The sequence below is a fragment of the Syngnathoides biaculeatus genome, chromosome 9 (assembly GCF_019802595.1).
Source record: "Syngnathoides biaculeatus isolate LvHL_M chromosome 9, ASM1980259v1, whole genome shotgun sequence".
Lineage (NCBI taxonomy): Eukaryota > Metazoa > Chordata > Actinopteri > Syngnathiformes > Syngnathidae > Syngnathoides > Syngnathoides biaculeatus.
This window is the reverse complement of record NC_084648.1, coordinates 32,257,205-32,280,291: the sequence shown is the minus strand read 5'-3', so window position 1 is coordinate 32,280,291 and position 23,087 is coordinate 32,257,205. Positions and strand designations below refer to the sequence as shown.

General features: G+C 39.8%; 2 protein-coding genes across 5 annotated transcripts in view; both read right to left on the bottom strand.

Moving 5' to 3' along the window:
* Positions 1–3,540: 3,540 nt before the first annotated feature.
* Positions 3,541–18,126, bottom strand: clta (clathrin, light chain A). Of its 2 annotated transcripts, XM_061830415.1 has the most exons (6): positions 17,825–18,126; positions 16,950–16,978; positions 15,618–15,735; positions 12,309–12,420; positions 10,854–10,907; positions 3,541–4,496 (listed from the first exon to the last, which is right to left on the bottom strand). In XM_061830415.1, exons 1-6 carry the CDS (start codon positions 18,000–18,002, stop codon positions 4,325–4,327), a joined length of 663 nt encoding a protein of 220 aa, XP_061686399.1. In that variant the 5' UTR covers positions 18,003–18,126; the 3' UTR covers positions 3,541–4,324. The 2 variants fall into 2 exon arrangements, with proteins under 2 accessions (XP_061686399.1, XP_061686401.1); XM_061830417.1 differs by lacking the exon at positions 10,854–10,907 and having other exon boundaries at positions 17,825–18,122.
* Positions 18,127–20,850: 2,724 nt separating this feature from the next.
* Positions 20,851–23,087, bottom strand: part of gne (glucosamine (UDP-N-acetyl)-2-epimerase/N-acetylmannosamine kinase) — a 30,428-nt gene continuing 28,191 nt past the window's right edge. For 2 of the 3 annotated variants that reach the window (XM_061829626.1, XM_061829625.1), the window contains exon 14: positions 20,851–22,922. In XM_061829626.1, the coding sequence (XP_061685610.1) occupies positions 22,687–22,922 (236 nt within the window). In that variant the 3' untranslated portion in view covers positions 20,851–22,686. The remainder of the gene's footprint in view (positions 22,923–23,087) is intronic. The other variant, XM_061829627.1, reaches the window with a different exon arrangement.

Here is a 23,087-nt window from a genome sequence, read left to right as displayed (position 1 = left end):
ACTACAGAAGTGACTTTACAAGGGCTATTTAACTCTTAACTTCACAGAGCCCAGTGCCTTGTGGGTGGCCCCTCAACGTTCACCCAGTGGGCCGTAACTGTCCTCGGGTGCAATGAAGGTGGCTGCCCAGTGAGTTGCAGCGGCGGGCCTTCCGGCAAGCAGTTTATCAAGATGTACTCAGCTTAATAATAATAATACAACATAAAAAGAAAAAGGGGGAAAACAATGGCTCAGTCTTTCTGTGGGATGCAGTGCTAAATGGCCTACAGTCCAGTACTATTCCTTAGCCTAGAGGTCATTGCCTACAAAAATTGTTTGTTGGATTGTTATATCAGCAAAAGTACTACAAGCCTACAAGCCGCAACTTTTTTTTCACACGCTTTCAACCCTGCGGTTTATGCAGTGACGCAACTAATTTACGCATTTTTTTTCCTAACGGCTGGAAGGGGGCACTCGAGTGGAAAAGGTAAGAATGAGACCGCTGGGATACAGGTCCCGAGGAAGTGACTTTTTAAGGCCCTGTTAGCGCTGCACTAGTGTTAGCGTGTTGCTGCTGTGTGTCAGTGATATTTACCGGTAAGTTTTATTTTAACCGGCCCTGTTAGCGTTAGCACTACCGTTAAACTCTTTCTGTGTACCGTCTTTCTTTGTAAGTATCTCGTGTTTCAATGTGGGCACTTGCGGCTTTTACACAGCTGCGGCATACGTATGTACTAAAAGGTATTTCGTTTGCAAATATACTCGGTGAGGCTTGTAACCAGGTGCTCGCTGTATGCCGGGAATCACGGTACTTCATGGGTCTCCCCTCCCCCCTTCTATCCAGTGCATACTGACCAAAACAGAAATGTTGTTGTATAAAAGGAAGTCCTCACCTCTTGTGTGCCACCACTGCAACATGGCGGCTGCAAGACTTTGTTCCATTGCTGGTTGTTGAGTTTCCAAAGGCCATAGAAAAAAATAGTTGGAACTTACTACTACTTACTTACTTACTACACCTATGTGTCCAATCCTTTCTGCCAAGTTTGAAGTAAAACACACCAGTTCGAAGGGATCAGCACAGTTTAGAATGCTTGGAGGCAATGATAGGTGACCACGATTCTTTCACTGCCAATTGACTTTCCCTAGCCACTGGTCAGGTGTTCCTTTTTCTCTTGGAAACCCAAAGGAACACTCGCTACTGCCTGAACCACTCGCACAACCAAATGCCATATAAGAAATAACTAAATCATACAACAAACATGAGGAGTGTAACAACAGCACACACCACCAAATGAATAGATAGAGCCAAGGTACCAAGGCACATTCTGGACCATATTTGTATATTAACTGCTGTTTACAGTGAGGAAAATAAGCATTTGAACACCCTGCCATATTTCAAGTTCTTCCACTTAGATATCATAGAGGGGTCTTACATTTTCATCATAGGTGCATCTCGACTCTCAGAGAGATAATCTAAAAAGAAAAATCCAGAAATCATTGATTTTTGATTTGATTTCATGATTTTTTTAAACAATTTATCTGTGTGATACAGCTGCAAATGAGTATTTGAACACCTGAGAAAACCAATGTAAATATTTGGTACAGTAGCTTTTGTTTGTAATTATAGAGATCAAATGTTTCCTGTAGTTGTTCACCAGGTCTGCACACACTGCAGGAGGGATTTTGGCCCAGTCCTCCACACAGATCTTCTCTAGATCAGGCAGGTTTCTGGACTGTTGCTCAAAAATACGGCGTTTCAGCTCCCTCCAAAGATTTTCTATTGGGTTTAAGTCTGGAGACTGACTAGGCCACGCCTGAACCTTTATATGCTTCTTACGGAGCCGTTCCTTGGTTTTCCTGGCCGTGTGCTTCGAGTCATTGTCATGTTGAAAGACCGAGCCACGACCCTTCGTCAATGCTCTGGCTGAGGGAAAGAGGTTGTTCCCCAAAATCTCAGCAGGGGAACCTTCCGTGCCATGCATGATTACAAACCATGACGTCTTAGTGTATTACCAACAGTCACCTTGGAAACGGTGGTCCCAGCTCTTTTCAGGTCATTGACAAAGTCCTGTCGTGTGTTCCTGGGCTGATTCCTCACCTTTCTAAGTATCATTGAGACCCCATGAGGTGATATTTTGCATGGGGCTCCATTACGATTGAGATTAACCGTCATGTTTAGCTTCTTCCATTTTCTAATGATTGCTCCGACAGTGGACCTTTTTTCACTAAGCTGCTTGGCAATTTCTCCGTAGCCCTTTCCAGTTGTGTGGAGTTGTACAATTTTGTCTCTGATGTCTTTGGACAGCTCTTTGGTCTTGGCCATGTTACAAGTTTGAGTCTTACTGATTGTATGGGGTGTAGAGGTGTCTTTATGCAATTAACGACCTCACACAGGTGCATCTGATTCAGGATAATACATGGAGTGAAGGTGGACTTTTAAAGGGGGACGAACAGGTCTTTGAGGGTGTAAGAGATGTTCCTAGAAAAACAGCTAAGACAAGCCTGAGGACAGTAGAGAGTGAACTCAAACCAACCAAGATTGTCTTTCTCACAAGGGACAGATAAGAAAGAAACACTGTGTGAGTGAGTTCCCTCAGACTGCCAAAGTGGTCGTCCCTGTCTGCTCTTTTTATTGCATTCTCAGGTCAAAGGGTTACATGGTTACACATTGAAAATGCTGACACAGATGGTTACACCAACAGCACATAGACACTAATGTACATGTTTCTTCAAGACTGCAAGTGTGTCCTGATAAACCCACAAGAGATAATGCATGGTCTTGTTTAAAGACATGTTTATGGCATTTGGGGGTATCCTCTTGTGGTAGAGGGGCGTTATCTCCTCCCAGTGTTGAGGAGTATCTGCTTAAGATCAGAAGGGAAACATGCTTAGGTTAGGATGGAGACATCGCTTCCCAGTGTTCAGGAGTATCAGCTTGAGGTCGGCAGGGGGGCATCGCCTCCCAGGTGTCACTGGGTCACACTTCAAGACATGCATGCAGCTCACAAAGAGAACAATTCATACTAAGACTAACAGAAACAAGCGCATTTTAAAACAATCCTAACCTCAACTATAGTAGTAATGATTTACCTTACGCTGTGGCGACCCCGAAAGGGACAAGCCGAAAGAAACTTACTTTTTTATCATGATAACTACCATAGTAATAAATTCCTTATCAGAGGGTCACAATTCTAGCTGATAGGTGTTCAATTTCAAAGTGGGAGAACCTGCAATATCGCAGAGGGTGTTCAAATATTTTCTTCACGGTATCTGCTATCATCACTTCACAATGCTGAAGTGGTTAGGAAATGGGAGGGATGGGAAGGGGAGAGCCAGCAAACTCCAAACATTAATGTCAGAACAGAGAATTGAACCCCAAACTGTGAGGCAGACATGATCGCCACTATAGTTGTTGCTTCAAAATTCAACAAGACAAGACACTGACTTGCAAACACTTCAAACAAGAACTACCTGACGTGCCAGGTATAGCAGTTGGAGTACAATAAAACATTCACTTCAAAGGCAATCATTTCAAAATGAAAGGAGAGTCGAAAAACAGGATGACAGTTTTGATTCACTGTTTACTGACATTGAAACAAGTGGGCAATGGACATGCTTGTTCATACAACAGCTGACAATTTAGTTCTTCAAACTGTCAAATTTTACAACATGTAGGTCTTATGTTCTGTGTATATATAGTGCCTTTGTTATATTTACATAGTGGAACACGGACAGTGTGTGCGCGCGCACACACACACACACACGTCTGAATTATGTACTCGACCATTTTCACAAAAAGATGCATAGATTGAATACAACAAGCTGACACTACACAGACACTTGAAACCTTTTTTTTTTTTTTTTTTAAATTTGGTCCTTAAACAGAAAGAAAAACAATCTTTGCAAACTTCCAAGTATGGCTAATGACAACATGATGTGATATTAAAAAAAGGTGTCTAAAACCACCAACCTTACAAGGGCCATGAAGTTTGAGGGGTTACAGCACAGTATGATGGGATTGGTATCATTTGCTGGCTATATGAACCCAAACAAGGACTTGCATTTAAATTGTACGTGGACACAAAAAAATACGCTGTGACAAATCAGTGCTTTGATGTTCCATGGCTATTCTTAACAGGTCTGTCAGAAGTAGAATACAGTACCCCTCCACTAAAGGGGGGGGGAAGGAGAAAAAAAAAAAAAAAAAAAAAAAAAAAAAAGATGTACACTAAAAGGGTATGGACAGAAGGAAGGAATGCCACCTTTTCTTCAGAATACAAATGTTGGTCATCAGCTGTTGGTTGCATTTGCATTGATGATCATTTTGGATTGGATAAATTGCAGCCTAGCGCACAAGCGGGGCCTGCTTCAGGGAAATGAGGACGGAGCGCATGCGCGACACGTCTTTGGCTTGCTTGCTGGACTTGGGGTTGAAGTCACACAGGCGAGCCACCCGCTCCCATTCCGTGCCGGGATTGTTCTCATCCATGTCTGAAATCATGGCCTCCTCAGCCGCCCTGCACCCAACGGGGGGAGGGGGGAAATAGAAACTTGTCAAAAGGCAGAAAAGGTGATATAAAGATGAGAACAAAAATATTTAACAGGCTCTGAAAGATACTCCTCTGCTGATAACCAGGTTGCAAAAGTCCCAATGGGAATGTGGGCATTGATTTGCCAGCGATATTAAATGTAGCTAAGCTTTTGTCTTGGAGCTATGATGAGACTATTCATTCATCTGAAAGTAGATGTTTGTAGTTAGGCTCAGCAAGAGTATTTACAATTTTTTTGGTTCATTTAAATATGTGCCAGATGTAGGTAAAACCAAACTTTTTTTCGTTTTACTGAATAGAATGGTATGCGTAACTGTCAGAAGAGTAACGTATGGTTAAAGTATGTTTATTTGTATGTATAAAAACAACACTCCTCCAATGCAAGCACCCGTCATGCAGAAATGAATATTTCTGATTCAATCAATTGGTTCAGCAGAGGCTACTAGAGAGCATAATGCACAGATTTTTAGCATTCTGCTTAGAAAGACAGATATAACAATTATAATCACCCCAATACTCTTCCTTTACACAACACAGCATTTAGTTGTATTTGTAATTGGGTACAATAGAAAGGTTTGTCTTAAAAACTGATGAAACATCCAAAAAGAAAAAGTGGCACTTGTAGGTGTGGAAAAGCTATTCTGTGGCTGCATGATTGTAATTTCTAGACATTGCAGGAGCTAGTTATAGAGATGACACTCATCACTATAGCTGGCCGATTAAAACGAAACACTGTTGCCAAGTGTTTTGTTTGGCGCTTTTAACCAAATCCACACACAGTGGAAGCAATACAGGGCCTTAGCCATGCATGGAGCAGGAGGGCAGGTGTGTGTTTGGAGAGGTGGCATAAACATTTAGTTGGATTTGAGATGTACACAAATTTTAAAAATCATTTCAAGTGTTCCCAAACTAAAACACACGGTACGAACATTAACTATTAAGCACAGCAAGGGAAAACTGGAGTTGCGTTTTTGAATCGGTGCCACAATATTATCGAACATTAAGGTACAAACGGATATAAACCTTAAGCCTGACCCACATACAAATACTGGACTTACATCAACCTCCTAGGTCAACTAAGGGCTACAACACATTACATAAAGCAAAAAATGGGGATGAGGAGCAAATCAAACTTCACAGTCACAACGAACACAATTCACATCACCAAAGGGGCAATATACACAACACATGAAAAAGTATTGGCTCCCTTTGCAAATTCTTAAATTCCAGCATGGTTTCCTGCCTTTAATGTTTAAGATCAAACAAATGTAAATACCCGCAAAAAATAACCTAAAATCAAGAAAATCCTGTTTTAAAATTCTTTTACTTGGAGGGAAAAATATATTAAAAGCTACCTTGTGCTAAATCATCATTTAACTGTGGCTTATCGGATTTTCTTAGTTCATATTAAAAGTTCCATATTTAGACCTCCATAGATTGACTAAAAAGGATTTTGTATACAAGTGTCAAATTCCATTTGAAAATAAATCCTAATCCAAATTTGGTTTAAGACTAACGCCTTTTCTCTGACTGGTTGCTTCCATGTAGAAAACCCACCAATAAGAGCACGTTATATTGACAGCGCTGGCTTGGGAGTGGAAAGGGAAGGTGGATATATAGACTGATTATCTGATTTCATGCCCCTCAGCAGAGAGAAAAAAAAAGGTCCTTTGGTAAATATGGGACTTCAATTGACCAAAACCATGCCTGACTACCTCCAGACTTATTCAAATCAATAATTAATTTCAACAAAACTTGTCTGACAAAATGAAGTCTGCTACAAGATCTAAAAATGAATAACTTGCTGTGATTGATGGAACCATGAAATGTAATTTTGACCAGAAAATCTTGAAAGAGAATGTCCGTCAGTTTGTGACCTCAAGTTGAAGCGCACTTGGGTTCTGCAGCAGGATAATTATCCAAAAACACACCAGGTAGTTCGGATGAACTTAAAAAAATGGCTTTGGAGTGGCCTAGTCCAAGTCCAAACTTGAATCCAATTGAAATCCTTTTGCACGACCTTAAAGAGGCCATGCATGCATGCTGCTGTTGAATTTAAAAAAATTCTGAAAAAAAGAATGGGCAAAAACCTCTCTACAGTACAGGTGTCAAACTCAAGGCCTAGGGGCCAGATCCAGCTCGCCACATTATTTTATGTGCCTCTCAAAGGCAATTCTAGTCTGTCAACTTCCATGAGTCTTGTGTGAAAATTTGCAGTAAAATTTCAAATCGTCATGTATCATAAATGATAATGACTTTGAGATATTACAAGCATTTTTGTGTTGCCAAACATGAATAGTTAAAAAAAAAAAACATTACCTTCAATTTTTAAATCCAACACGAGCTGTTAAATTTCATGTGTAATATGATGAGACAATTAAATATTGTTCTGGCTTCACAGTCATAACAGTCCTTTGAGGCCGAACCAGTTATTAGGTTTTTGGGGGCCATTAATTAAAAGGGCAAGGTAGTTTTGATTATTTTGTATTCTCTTTATAAACGCTGCTTCTAATGTTTACATGTTAGCTCCATTTACATTTAATAATTTTTAAACAAAGTAAGGAAACTATGCAAATACAATAAGAATTTCAGAAGGGGGCCAATACTTTATCACAGTGCCGCACAAAAATATTGAACCGGGAATATACAGTACGGGGCTAATACACCAAGTTTAATCAAATCCCACGCTATAAGCACGATGAATTTAAATGGACATTTGGTTTTGTTACTTAACTGGTCGAGGCGGTAGCAAGGATGGTTAATGTGTGTGCTTTAAAGGTGCATTGGAAAAGAAAGGAGGGAGAAATAGTTTCACAGGTCAGAATTTAGAAGAGAAAAAAGGGAGGGAGCCAAAATGAAAGACAACCCAAAAATGACCAATGTAGATGTTTTAAGCCAACATGCAAAAAGTGCTGTTTTTTCCCAGCTGTTCTAAAGTTACTACATGATCAGTGAGCAGCCTTCAGTTTGTTTGTTGGAAGCTCATCTTTGTCTTCCGTTTGTTTGCTACACAAAAAGACACAGTGGTTTCCTGGATGGAGGGGAACTGATTAAAAAGGCAGGTCAAAGCAAAACACTAAAATGAGTAAATCTATAGTGTTGTTTAACACTACTTGTGCAAATTTGGTGGATACCTGATTTCAAAAATTGTTATTGGAGACTGATAATCCTGTGTACTTACCGGTAAATGGCCTTGAGGTGCACATACTACTAAAAAAAAATACCATACATTTGTGCTGCAAAAGCTAGTAAATATTTAAAAAAAAAAAATTGCAATGACAAATTACAGCCAACTGGCAATTGGTCAGAGGTATATTAGATTAAAAGGTGAGGATGCACACCACAATGCAGGCTGAAGAGTGCTGAAAACGACAGAGTCAAAGCAAAGGCTGCACAGGTCAAATGACTGTTTGGCATGTTCTATTTGAAGCAGTTGTGGATACATTGTGTAAAACTCTTCAGAATGATGTCCAATACTGATATTATTTTGTTTAATATTGTAACGGTTGTTGCGTTGTCATGACATATAGGTTGGATGCGCAGATGTGAGCGTCAATATTCCACTCGGGTCGCTTACGTAATAGCCACATATGAAAACACTGGAACTGTACCGTTCACACAGAGATTAAACATTCTGATATATGGTCCATTTTTTTCCAGGGACGAGTAGAAAAAACAAATTGTCCTGCAGTGTGAACACACCTCAAGTCTCACGTTAAAGTTAAGACAGGAATGGCACAATCATCTGATATTCTTGGTACATGCAACTAATTTATTTCCATTTGGACACATACTGGCCTGGAAAATGAAAAAAACAAGTTGCATGTTCTGAACTACAAACCAATTGTAAAATTGTCATTTACAACAAGCAGTAGGTTTTCTCACGATTTGATGTGAGAGATTTAAGTTCTCTAATTGGTGTTATTTAGCTAAGCAACTGTTTAAACATTGATTACGTATGTATGGCCATGCGCAAACGATTACGATTAAAGATTATCGCTTCCTAAGGGCAAATAGACTGAAATGTTAGATTTTGTCCACTGCATGACTCAGTCTGTTTTTCTATCCTTATAATTTCCTATCCAGAATATGTGCAATGCATTTTAGCATTCAGGTATAAGCACTTTATCGTGGTTTGTATGACTGGCGAAGACGGCCGTGACAAAGTAACTTGAAACGCCTACAACTTTATTGCATTTCTCAGTAAGCGGTCATACTTCTGTACAGTATTTTAAAAAAATATATATTTTTGCCCTTTTTAAAAGCTTTTCATGATTTAAAGCATACAGAGTTACCTTGTGTATGAAATCCGGTACAGATAGGAATTTGCTTTGGCCTGCGCCCGACAATATTTTATTATTTTCTAACAGTGTCACTGCAGATCACAATAGTCGATGGTTAGGTTCAATTCTTTTCATATATCATATTTGTATAACAGGGATTTGCATGCATTTAACTTTTGTCAGAAGAAATCAGATATGAAGAAAATAAATTTTTAGCAAGTTCAGCTTCAAACAATCATGGAATCAAACCCTAGTCATGATCGTGAACGTAGCATACACAGTAAACGCGCTAACCTGTTTTCCGGGCATGGTCACATTCTGTATATTGAGAACAGAACTCTTTTACAATGCTGACTTTGAGCCATTTTAGTGTTCCGCATCTTTCCCAACAATAGTTTGAAACTGGACACCTGGAGCCAGGATTCAGACCACCAACCCTTCACTCATTGGACAATCCGCTTTACCAACTGAGCCAAAGCAAACGAATAATGAGAACATTGGATCTTTTGTGGCTCTCCAAATTAAAAAGATGACAGTACGGAAGATGTAACTCACCCAATTAAAACAAAAAGAACTAAACCAACCCTTTTTTTGGGGTGGGGGGCATATTTTGCTGCACTAGTCAAAAAGACAATACATTGGTTAATTTTACAGTTGTAGAATAAGAATTAAAATGGGTCAATTCATCAGTGTACAGGGGCAACCATGTCATTGTCAGCCACAGATCAGAAGTGACGTTAAAACTACTGTACCCTCTGAACTACTTTACCTGATGCATCTCAGTATACCTGGTTTATTTAAAATGGAAACTGAAATTGTAACAGTCAACATCAAAAAAGGTACATGTACAGATTTATTTTTACCTATAATAATTCCTTTGAATTGTAGCCTGCCAGCCATCACCAACCTACTGGGTACTTGCTTCCATTTGCAGCTAATGCTTACAATTGGCACCGTATTGGCATCAAAGTGACAATTAGTGATGGAGCGTGATTTTGCAATGATATTGTTTTAACGGTGGCAACAGTGTATTATGTCAACATAGTTACATTTGAATAGTTTGACTTCCTTTCACTGCGATTGGCTGGCAACCCGTTCAGGGTGTACCCCGCGTTCTGCCTGGTGATTGCTGGGATAGGCTCCAGCACTTACTGTGACCCTTGTGAGGATAAGCGGCTCAGAAAATGTATGGATAGATTTCCTTTCAATACATCTGCAACAGAAGTGTGATTATTTCAAATTTCTGCATTATAAATGGCTTAGACTAAGGCAAATGTCAATATTTTTGTCCTAAATTTGATTACGTATATCTGCAACAGAATTGCTTACGGCCATGCTACCCTGAGAACGTCCGATCTCGTCAGATCTCAGAAGCTTAGCGGGTTTGGCCCTGGTTAGTGCTTGGATGGGAGACACCCTGGGAATACCAGGTGCTATAAAGCTTCTCTCCCCAGCTAAAATGCAGATGGTTGCGTCTGGATGGACATCCGGTATAAAACTGTGCCTAACAAATAAGCGTTCATCTGAGATGCCACGCTGTGGCGACCCCTAACGGGACAAGCTGAAAGGAAAAGAAGAAGATAGTGAAATACCAACTTAAACATTTCTTTTTGGTGGGGGGAAGAATAAATACTACGTATATTTAAGTAAACAGCATCAGATGAAGAGTTTGACTAATATAACAACTGCTTCAGAACATGCTAAAAAAAGACGACAGTATATACTAAACTAATAGTTAAAATAAGAACCACCAGGGCTTTATTTCCTAGGGCCTTTGGCTAAACTAAAACAATTGCTTTGCAAGTATCAAAGTGAATGAATGAATGATTACTTGCACCCACAATTGCATGCAGTAAGTAGCCTCAATGACAAGTGCAATGATGCTGAGCTATAATGGATGGGATAGACTGATGGAAAACTACTATGTCCTCATTCATGAGATGAATATGACACCACATGGCAGTGTTTTGGGTGAAAATGGAGGGAGGGGGGAAAAAAAAAGCACAAATAAAAACAAAGGGTGTTAGCTGGAGCAACATACACATAACCAATGAGTTCAGAGAAGGGCTGCTTGTAGAAGTCTTCGTCGAGCACCCTGGACAAACATCCGGCCACGCGACAGAGCAGCAAAAGGGCAGAGAGAAAAGAGAGCAATAAAATGGAGAAGAGGATGGAAACAAGTATTGCAGTACAATCAAGATGTGGCATAATGATCTTGTGCTTTGAAATTCATGTTGATTAGAATGTGACTCAGAGACACTACACTCAATGTGATTGGCCATATATCTCATTTGTGTTAAGACATAGGTTTCTCTGGTTTCTGGTAGCGCAAATTTTGTCAGATCTCAGCCCAACATCGCTATCTTCCTCTGTCAAACAAGAAGTGGAGTCTCTCACAATTTGAAAATTGTTTCGTGTTAACAGGTAAAACCAGAAAAGCGGGCAAATGTTTGACTGAAGAATATACATTGCCCCACACTCATGATCCGGTCCAGTCAGTATGGTTGGTATACATTTTCAAAGTATAGGACCGTACAGAACTTCTTTTTTTTTTTTTTGCCACAATCATAAGGAATTTAGAAGACTCATTGAGAAATTAGCAATTTCACTGGTTTGGTAGAAACCGCCTGAGGGTGTGATCATATTTATGGTTAGAAAGTGAACAGAAAGAGCGATGTATGGAGCAATACTACTTCAAACTAGAAAAAGATGTTTGTTGTGAACACTATATCATATACAGTCAATTCATAATTTCCAGGGGTGAGGGATCAAGATGTGGACCAAATTGCAAACATGTGAAAAAAGTACACAACTTTCTATTGGTACTTCCATAGGTTGAACCCTAAATATACTTCAATGTCAAAACACTAACATACTTTAAAAATCATAGTAAAATCCATTGGTGCCTTGAGATAGGAGTTTAATGTTCCTTGACCACGCTTGTTTCTCCACACATTTCAAAGCATCTTTCCCAAATGAAGAAGTGACTTTCTGCTTCTCCCCTCATTTTTAAAACTATTTTTTTTCCACAAGAAAAAATTGCACTCCACAGTACCATGCGATATGAAAACACACCAGTGACATTGTCCACAGAACCTGAAAACATGGGAATTGTGATCACAAAACACAATTGTACCTCATGCATTGTGGTTCCTTGTTCTGTGCTCAATTGGCAAACCAATTCAATTGCTCGACTGATACTATTGTCCAACTGCAAGGAGACAAATGTGACAGGAGGATGGCTGTATTTGAGGTGTGCTGTCTCCATCGAATGGTAAGACTCTGAAGTGCACTCAAATTGGAAAAAAAAAAAAAAACTTGTATCTCAAGGCACCAATGCATTGTTTTAGAAAAAAATATATATCATCATAATTGCTTATAGTTACGGAAGGTAGGCTACTCAAACACATCTTGCAATTTTTTAGGGGATGAATGTATACAGTTCAGTTATGATTATCAAACTTTCCTAGTAGGAAGAAATCTTTGAACCAAGTACCTGTTATTGGCTTTGGTTTTCTCCAGTTGCTCATTTTGTCTGGCATGCCACTCCTCCAGTTCCACCTTGGCCTTGGTCTTCCATTCAGACTCCTGCTTGCGAGAGTTTTCATCTGGCCAAGAAGTAAAGAACAGAGATCAAATTTAGCGACGGGATTTAACCAGATATTTACCAAATCAATACAACAAACCCAGCCCTGAAACAATGAGTCCAAGCAATTTGTCATCACAAATATGATACAGTAACCTTCAGATTTCTTGGTTCGGAGTGCTTCAATATTGCAGATTCTTTTATAAATGTGGTTACTATAATAGACTGTTTGTACAATATTTTTCTTGTCCAATGCTCGCTCTCTCTCTCTCAATAGTTTGTTTCAACCTACCACCAAAGCAATAATTTTTTAAGAGTATATATTTTTTTCTCAAACATGTTTATGCCATTGATATAATGATATTAGTGCATAATTAAGAACTGTAGACATCTTATTTAGTTCTGCCCCAGGATTCAAACATGAGTAAAACATTCTTTCTTTTAAAGTAATCGTAAAAATGTTGGGCTGCATTTCACAATAGGGTAAGAACGATGAGTTCCTGCAACGCATCGCGAAATACGGATACAGTAATAACAGTTCTTGGAACATGGTCCTGCTATTGTGGAGATTTGTATTGCTGTTGTTACTCTATTTTCAACACACTTTGTACAATTTTTGCCACAAAAGTGAATTTCACGAGAAACAGTATTGTTTTCTTTTTAGAACATAATTACCATCTTTTAATAGCAATTGAGTTATCACTGACAACCATATCCATCATGACTGCAAACAGGATCAGGATCAGTGATCAGTTGATCAGGGCTGATCACTGATAAGAGTGTCACCTCCATCTTTAAAGTCCTCTGTCAACACTTACAGTACACTTCATCACTCCTACACATCCTGTAATATTGTAAAATCCTTCAGCATGGAGTACCACAGCCCGTCTTTGGGTATTGTCATCAGCTCTATCTAGAGCAGGGGTGCCCAGACTTTTTTTACCCCAAGATCTACTTCTCAAGCATCCAGCCTCTCATGATCGACAGGGGTGGGCTGACATTTTTTTTGTTTTACAATGACCAATGATGAAATAGAATGACCAAGTCACAAAGATATACCCACTACAAAAATGCAAAACATTTATTTTAAAGTATATTGAGGATTCTTTATGTGTAAATGTATGTTTGTGTGCCTTGCATAGCTGCATGAACCAATATTACGCAACAATTAACTTTAAACATTTTTTGTAACTATCTGAGTTCACGATGATAACTAAAGACCAATACGAATGAAAACGCACACCTGGGCTATGTCACTCACGTCAGTGGACTCGTCCAACTGCAGTGAGAAACACAATCTCTGATGTCCTTCCACACATCAGCCATGGCTTCACAGCGCCGTGTAACTGTACTCCTTTACAGCTGCAGAGATTTTATTGAAGATAATATTTCCGCCTTATTTTTAAAAGATTGGAACAATGAGTCAGCTGTGCCTCATCTCTCCGTCCTGGAAGGACTTCTTGTTATTAACGATGATGTGACGAACCCGGAATGGATGGCGGCTTTCGCTGTTGGTGTGTGAAAAGTGACTGCTATGCGGCCAATTGGGATTTTAGTTCGTTCACTTTTCTCATTCTCAGCTTGCTTTTCGGCAGAATGTCGGTGTCATATTTTCCATAAACAGTTCGAAGATGCCGTTCCACATTTCACTACACTGGTAGATGAGGCAAACGCATTTTGAAAATGACATTGTTAAAAAAATTGTCCGGCTCCCATTCTGTATGAAAGTGATACGTTTTTGTCTTCTTTACTGCAGCATTCATACTCATGTTTAAGATTTCCTAAGAGAGAGCTTAAAATAGGGGGGGAACTCACTGACAGTGTCTTTTCCTGTACTGTCGTTTGCACATGAGTGGTGAGTTAAAGTAAAAAAAAAAAAAATAAAATAAAAAAAAAAAATAAATAAATAAAAAATTCCAGCAAATTTTTTTTTTCTTGTCTCAGCATGCCGTCACAATCGACTGAAACTGCCTTGATGCATTGAGCATCCCTGATCTAGAGCTACAAAGACAATGTAGCTCTGCCAGACCTTCTCTGTATTTCATCAATACCCTCAGAGGAATTCATGCATCCGTGGTACCCTTTTTGGGCATAAATTCATACTGTGGCTTGCAAACACTCACTCCTATCCGAGGTCTAGCCTCCAATACTCATTCCTATAACTTCATTGTGTGGCTCAACAACTTTAATCCTATATAGTTCCCCACTTAAAAATGGGCACCCGCACAATTTTCCGCTATTTCTCAGCCAGCATCTTAGCCGCTATAACTCAGTTTAAAAAGCTGGTCAAAAACACCACAGACCTCTCCTAGATGCTTCTGTAACTCCACAGAACCAACTTCTTTTTCATTTTTCACACTGAAAAGTCATGTCATTATCGAAGCCACTTAACCTCACAAAGGTTGCAGGAAAGCTGGACCCTATCCCAGCTAGCTTCGGGTGAAACCCAGACTACACCCTGAACTGGTCGCCAGTCAGTTGCAGGGCAGATAGACACTATCACTAAGCGGGAATCAATCCCATGCTGCCCGCTCCAAAGGCAGGCATGTGTACCACTACACCAGTGCCATAATGAAAAGTCAAACCAGATAATCAAGACAATAACGCCACCTTCTGGTTTGACAAAGCTTTCAACACAATTGGGTATGACGAGTAAGTCGCGTTCAACTTCACATTCCTGTGCCAGCATTACAAATATCCTTACATTCTAGGAACAACATATCTTTGTTATCCATCTCTGATCTGACTTCCCAAGAAGGAAAATTACCAGGTGCCCATGCCAGGTCATTCTGTTTAAATAGAATGACAGCACAGGAAAATGAAGAATTGTGAAGGCACTTTGAAAAACAATAACATGAAGTACATTGTGCAAAAATTAATCAGGATACTGACGTAGTTTGTTACATGCTCTGCATGTCACTCAAATCTTTGGCCAAGCTTCCTCTACCTCTATCATTTGTTTACAATCCAATAGTTTTCACACACAGAAAAGTCTAACAAGGTCTGATTAAGGTGTTTATTGGCATTTTAAAGCCTGGTTACAATCTATTAAATGCAATTTTTAGTTTTTGTCTCGTGTAAAAATTGACAGGTTGGCATCGAGGGATAGCGTGTCATTTGTTGCAATGTTTTAAGTTTTCCACTGACTGACAAGTTAAACATCTAGGCTGGAATTAACAGTGGTTGGTATAAATAATTGCGCTCTTCTTCTGGGCTTACCAAGCATCTCAAGTCTCTCTCTTTGCTCCTCCCTCCATTTGCGAAGACTTTCAGGTTCAGCCTGCAGGCGGTCTGCATTGGAAATTGCTGCATATGCATCAGACGGGCCGTTGCTTTCCTAAGAAACATGATATACTTGGTACTGACAAACAATAGTTTCGTACAATTCTAACCACTTCAGCAAAGACGTCAGAGTTCCACTCCTATTTCTTGCAATTTCTGTCCCTAGCACCAGTCCATTTTTCAGTCTACATTATTGGCTCTCTCGAAAAACACTATCAATGCCATTTATTGTTCTTCCCTTACAGACCAAAGAAGTCCTGACAGTGCAAAATTCAGCAATGTTGCAATGACAGCAAAGGAAAGGGAAATTGAGAAAGTTCTAGCAGCCAGATATAGTTAAAACAAAGTTCATGAAAGTATGTACGTATGTCTAAGTTTTACTTCATGAATGCAAACTTTACATTGAGAACGACAAAGGGTTTTAAATGCAATCGCTTGGCCTGCCACGATAATCACTATATTGGACATTGTTTTTCCCGACTCGATAAATTGTCATTGTTGTGGTGAGCCCACAGAGTTGGAGGGCTGTGTCATTAGCAGTTAATGGGTTCATAGAAGGCCAGCGAACCGGTACACTCTTTATAGTATTGGCTCCATCCTATAAGCCACAGCCTAGCTCCATAGGCTGAGAGTAGATTTACATAACCATGACAAAAAGTTTAGTTTTTTTTCATGAGCTATCAAGTTACCGTGCTAGCTAAGCAGTTAGCTGGTTGAGCCAAACAACTCATTCCTTAGGTGCATTGATATCTAAAGCATCAGCACTTTTCTCCGGCTTGCTCTGAGTTAGTTCACAATCAACACAAACATGAGAACGTTAACTGTTTCTTTAGCATTAGATTAGTGACTTCGATTGAAGATATCATCAGGCGGCAAGGTGGGCAAGGTTCGCATGTTCTCCCCGTGCCAATGTGGGTTTTCTCCGGGAGCTCCTGAAATGACCTGTCATTCATTTTAACAAAAAGTAACACTTGTTCACCACCACCGCCTTTGACCACAAGCACATCTTTGTGCCCATTCTTTGTTAGTTTCGGCTGCATTGTTGGTTTTTGCCACTTCTTTGGGGTGAGCGTACTGGTGGCATTGAAACAGGGAACCAAATTTTTTTAAATTTGAACAATTCCAGGCAAACTGGAACGTTAGTCCCAGATCCAATCAGTTCTCCATGCCAAACTCTAATGACAAACCAAAAAGTTGTGTTAAAAGAAAAACATTTTAAAAAAATATATAACGGAGACAATCTTTGAAAATAATGTAAAGACTAGTTACCCCATGGAACTCTCCATTGACAGCACCATCTACAAAAACAGGAAATATTTTGTTAGAAACCAAGCAGACATATGCAGGTAGACACAATTTACTTCTCACGTAGATGAATGTCAGTACAGCTAAGAAATATGATCAGCAAAGTAGACAGACATACGATCAAATGAATTCCTGTCTTTTGGCTCACTTCAATCTAGAAATATATTTTCTTTCACGGATGTGACCATTATGAGCTAGCAATATCGGTATAAGTTCAACAACATTATGAAATTTAGGATTTTATGACTAGACTGTATAAAATGTATTTCAGAAACATCTTTATTGTGAATACAGACGTCAAGTTTATCCCTCAAACATACAGCAAACTCTGAAGCAATGGAAGATATGAGGATTACCTGTCGTTTTGGAATAATTCATTTTGTAAAGAAAAGTAGATATGCTCTCGCACATTCTTTTTAAGAAAAAAAAATCCAATAAACCTATATTTTTAAAGCCAATCTTGACCGCTATAAAGGCGGTATTGTCGTCAGACTTAAGCAGGCAAACAGTTAAGTCCAGTTTATTTGTACATCCCTTAATCACCAAGAGTCTCAAAGGGCTTCACAGGCCCACAGTTGGCAATGATTGACGAAGGTCCCACGAAATAATTCATTTCGTTCCCCACTTAAGATGTGACAAGTACACAAGGCTGTTACGAAAATAATACAGTATTAAAGTCATGTTTAACGCCTCTCATTCTTAGCGGTTGTGTGTTGTCAAGGGAAGAGTGTCAGGTTAGCTTGACACGGCTAATGCTTTAAGGGCAGGACCGCATTAAATCAGTTTTTATCGAGGACGTGAGAACAAACCGTCCCGGGTTTATGGGGGTATTCACCCACCGCTGGAATCTGCCAACGATGAAGGGACCTCGCCACTGTCCAGGATGCTGAAGCCTTCGTCGTTTTCGATCCCCGCGATTTCGCTTTCTTGTTGGGCCAAAAAAGCCGCAGCGGGATCCTCGTCTGAGCCCACGCCGTTTCCAGTAGCAGGTGAGTTGAGCATGTCAAAATCATCCATGGTGTCTTTATATCTGTTGGAAATTTACAAACATTCAAGAGTGTAGATATTGACCAAAGAGCAATTAGCTGAGAGGGAAGGACAGGCAAGGAAAAAAACGCAGGTTACAGACAAACGGAAATGAACGAATAGCAAATGAAAAACCGTGAAATCTGACTGATTGTACTAAAAGCCAATCGGAGGGCCGATGCCTGAACGAGTAACCAATCAAATACGAATGCCCACCCAGATTCAGTCCTCGTGACCCGTGCGCGCTGTCACAACTGATTAAAAAAAAGAAAAAGAGAAAAAGAAAACCTTTTTAATACTGTCAAATCTAGAAATTACATGTTATTTAAACACATTATTTGGATATTTTACTATCCTGCTAAACTGCCAGCCTATTGGTATGAAATTTGTAACTCAAATTCTATAGATTTATAGCTTCCTACATTATTTAGCATTTTAAATAACAGTCAATTTATTTCAGGACTTCATTAGATTTGTGTGTGGGAGGCCCCGTAGCTCAGTGGGGAGAGCACACTGGTTTGGGAAAGCAGCGATTGTGGGTTCTATCCCACTGGGGCCTCCACTCCCTGAGAAGGGTTGCGTGGGCATCCAGCGTAAAAATTGTGCCAAACATATATGTGCGTTCATCTGAGATGATACGCTGTGGCGACCCCGAAAGGGACAAGCTGAAAGTAACCTCCATTAGATTTGTGTGTGTGTTCTTGTTACTACATTTAAAATACAAATATGTAGCACAGAAACACTGTGTGAAAGGGACTTGTAATAAGGCACCTCAGATACGCTCTAGATGTATCTCTTTCTTTATACTCAAGGACAGGCGTAATTGCAACATCTGTGGTTTCTTGCCAATGAATAACTAGGGGTCGAGACCCCGACCAACAGTAGGGTAGTATTACTTTAGAATAATGTGACTCAAGTAAAAGGAAAAAGTTCTCCTTCAAATATACTTATTTTTCTTTCAGCTTGTCCCGTGAGGGGTCGCCACAGCGTGTCATCTTTTTTCCAGCTAAGCCTATCTCGTGCATTTTCTTCTCTAACACCCACTGTCCTCATGTCCTCCCTCACAACATCCATGAATCTTTTCTTTGGTCTCCCTATACATCCACCTTTTCTTTGGTCTCCCTCTCGCTCTTTTGCCTGGGAGCTCCATCCTCAGCGCCCTCCTACCAATATACTCACTCTCTCGCCTCTGAACATGTCCAAACCATAAGTCTGCTCTCGCTAACCTTGTCTCCCAAAACATCCAACTTTGGCTGCCCCTCTAATGAGCTCATTTCTAATCCGATCAAACATGTTCACTCCAAGCGAGAACCTCTTCATTTCTGCTACCTCCAGTTCTGCTTCCTGTTGTGTCTTCAGTGCCACCGTCCCTAATCCGTACATCATGACTGGCCTCACCACTGTTTTATAAATTTTGCCCTTCATCCTAGCAGAGACTCTTTTGTGTCAGACTTCTTCTCTAATCTCTTTCCTTGTATGTATCCTGTATTTTGGGGTTCCAACACCAAGTCTCCTTCTTCCCTTTGCTACCAGAAGGCACCCCAAGTACCCTCCTGCTTGCCTCTCTGAGTAGCTTTGCAGTAGTATTCCATTCTTCCGGGAGCTCTTCCTGTCCATCTAGAGGCTTTCTCACCTCTTTCCGAAAGGCCACATGACATTCTTCCTTCCTCAACTTTCACAAACTGATTCTCTGCTCTACCTTTGTCTTCTTAATCTTCCTACCCGCTACCAGTCATCCTAAGCACCACCATCCTATGCTGTCGAGCTACACTCTCCCCCACCACTACCTTACAGTCAGTAACCTCCTTCCAGTTACATCGTCTGCACAAAATTTAATCCACCTGCATGCTCCTACCTCCGCTCTCGTAGGTCACTCTATGTTCCTGTCTCCTCTGGAAATAAGTGTTCACCACTGCTAATGCCATGCTTTTTGCGAAGTCCACCACCATCTGACCCTCAAAGTTCCTCTGCTGGATGCCGCACTTATCCATGACTTCTTCATCGCCCCTCTTTCCTTCGCCAACATGCCCATTGAAATCTGCACCAATCACAACTCTCTCTCTGGGTTGCTCAGGACTACTTCCTTCCAAAAATTATTTTTCTACTCATGGTCACATTCTACTTGTGGGGCATAGCCACTTATCACATTATACACAATACCCTAAATTTCAAATTTTAACCTCATCACTTGATCTGATACTCGTGTCACTTCCAAGACATTCTTAGCCAGCTCTTCCTTTAAAATAACCCCTACTCCATTTCTCTTCCCTTGTCCTCCATGGTAAAATAATTTAAACCCTGATCCCAAGCTTCTAGCCTTACTCCCTTTCCACCTGCTCTCTTGGATGCACAGAATATCAACCTTTCTCCTAATCATCATGTCAACTAACTCCTGAGCTTTTCCTATCACAGTCCCAACATTCAAAGTCCCTACACAAAGTTGTCCTCCAAATATACTAGAGTAATAATTTTTTTTTTTTGGCCTTTGTCTGATACTGCTTGTTACTGACAAACTTATTGTTCACAGTAAAATATGTAGAAAATATTACAGAAATAGTCTTTATTTCATATAAAATTATGGTATGCCATGGTCATTGTTGTACCTCCACAAAAAAGGGCAAGACTAAATTGGGCTGATGCGACAAACCAGTGATACTAGTACAAAAGTTAGTGTAGATAATGTAACACTGGTTAATTATTTATCTGCCCCAACTGAGTCATATTGTTCAGATGGCAGGCACATGAGTCAAGGTTAATATTTCAAGCTATATCTGCAATTCACTATCAGGTTTCAAAATGTGCTCTCAGATGACCAAAGAGAAAACACACCACACACATCTCACAAATAGTATTCTCTTTATTTAACGGTGTACATACATATGTGCGTGCGTACAGAAACTAGGACATGACAGATGTGATACAATGGCCGTATTGTATAGCATGGGAACCCAATTGTGGTTCATGAGCTGCTAATTGTTCCTTCAAGTCACACACTATGATGTGAATGAGGCAACATTGTTAAAAAGCTACCTTAAGAGGTAGAAAGGTGCTTTAAATGTAACCGCTTTGTTGTGTATTCACTTGGACCATTATAAACCAATAGAAAAAAACAAAAGTGAAATTCTAAACAATAGTACATCAAATGTATACCACTACATCAGTCCTTCATAATAGCAGCAAAAACAATACATTTCCGACACTACAGTGTTCAGCCTATAATTCAGTAATTCAATTATTTCAATTTTAGGTAAATTATCACAAGTCTTTGAGACCACTAATGGAAGCCCGATTTTCCCCATCCTGGTTTTCAAAAATTAACAGCAGTGAATGCGGAATGTATGACGTTATATAGCAATAGTCACCATTAGTAAGCGATAAACAACATTTGTAGAAAGGTTAAAGAAGAATAAATATAGAAACATGGTGTCTCGCTAAAATTTGGTCATGAGTGAAACAAGCCTTTTAATGGATTAATTATTTTACACCAGCAAATTACGACCTGGTGTATGTTCCAATGCTATATTTCTATTAAAAAAAAAAACAATTTTACTTGCTTTTCTTTTTCACCAGGCTAATTTGATCAGATTTGATCTGATTGAAGATTGCACAATGGATTTATGAAGTGGGAATGTCGCCAACCTCTGGCTCAGGATGAATGAATTGTCAACAGTTGGAGAATGAGTTCCATTTTACATTAAAAAAAAGCTCAAAACATTTTCAATTCATATAAAAAAAAATGTAGATGGGTTTGGTTAAGGGATGGAACTTCAACATTATTTGCAATTAATATATTACAAAGGCGGCGGCAGGGTGGGCAGCGATAAAGCCTTGCCCTCACAGTTCTGAGGACAGGGGTTCAAATCCGGCCCCGCCTGTGTGGAGTAAGGATGTTCTCCCCGTGCCTGCGTGGGTTTTCTCCGGGCACTCCAATTCCCTCCCACATCCCAAAAACATTAATTGGACACTCTAAATTGCCCGTAGGTGTGATTGTGAGTGCGGCTGTTATCTGTCTTCATGTGCCCTGTGAATGACTAGCAACCAGTTCAGGGTGTACCGTCTCTTACCCGATGACACCCGGGATGGGCTCCAGCACTCCCCGCCACCCTTGTGAGGATAAGCGGCTAAGAAAATTAACGGATGGAAATTATAAAGAAATTCATCCATTCAATTCCGCTTATCCCACTCAATCTCCCGACATCCTTGGTCTTTTGTTTTTTTGCAGGCCACACACATGCTGGCTTACCTTACCTGTAGGAACACAGCTCAAAAGGGATGTGTCATTTGTACCTCTTCATATCTATGAAATGGCATTGCCAGGACTGATGGGAGGGAAACTCTATTAAAAAAAAAAAAAACTTCCTGATGAAAGCCTTGATCAGCGTGGTTTTGTAAAAAATTACAAAAAACAGTTTTCATAGCGTCAAAGCCCTTCAACCCTCCAACATGTGATCCAATTTTTCAACAGCCACAAATAAACTATTTTAAAGTCATAATGTTTTAAAAAAAAAAAAAAAATCCTAAAATTAAACCATGTTGAATTTAGGACAATTGAGTCTAATTAATTATACATTCATATTTTCAACAGAGTCCCATCCTCAGATTGCTTATATATTAAGATGACCTTTTCTTGATGGCAAAATACTTCATGATCAGAGACACACAATATGTGTATCCTTTAATATGTCCTTTTTGTAGCATAGTCCAACACCATGCTTGCAGCTCCTAGTAAAGCAGGTTCTTCCAAATCTGACGTGACCACCTTAGTGCTCTGAGCAGGTATGAGGGCTCTACTAGAGATAAGTCGCATCACTGGTTCTTGGTATATCGAAGCTAAGACACCAGACAGGATCACAAGTGAGGGGTTGATTGTGTGCAGGATGTTGATGATGCCCATGCCTAGTGCCATGGAGGCTGCAAAGAGAAATAGATATATAATAAATAAATGAGAAATTAGTGAACAACTGCAACTGTACTGCACAGTATATTAACATCTTGCTGAAAACACACTCCTAATCTAAAAAATGTTGACTTTCCAGGAAATGGTTTATTTTGCCTTCACATTCTAATATTACTCAT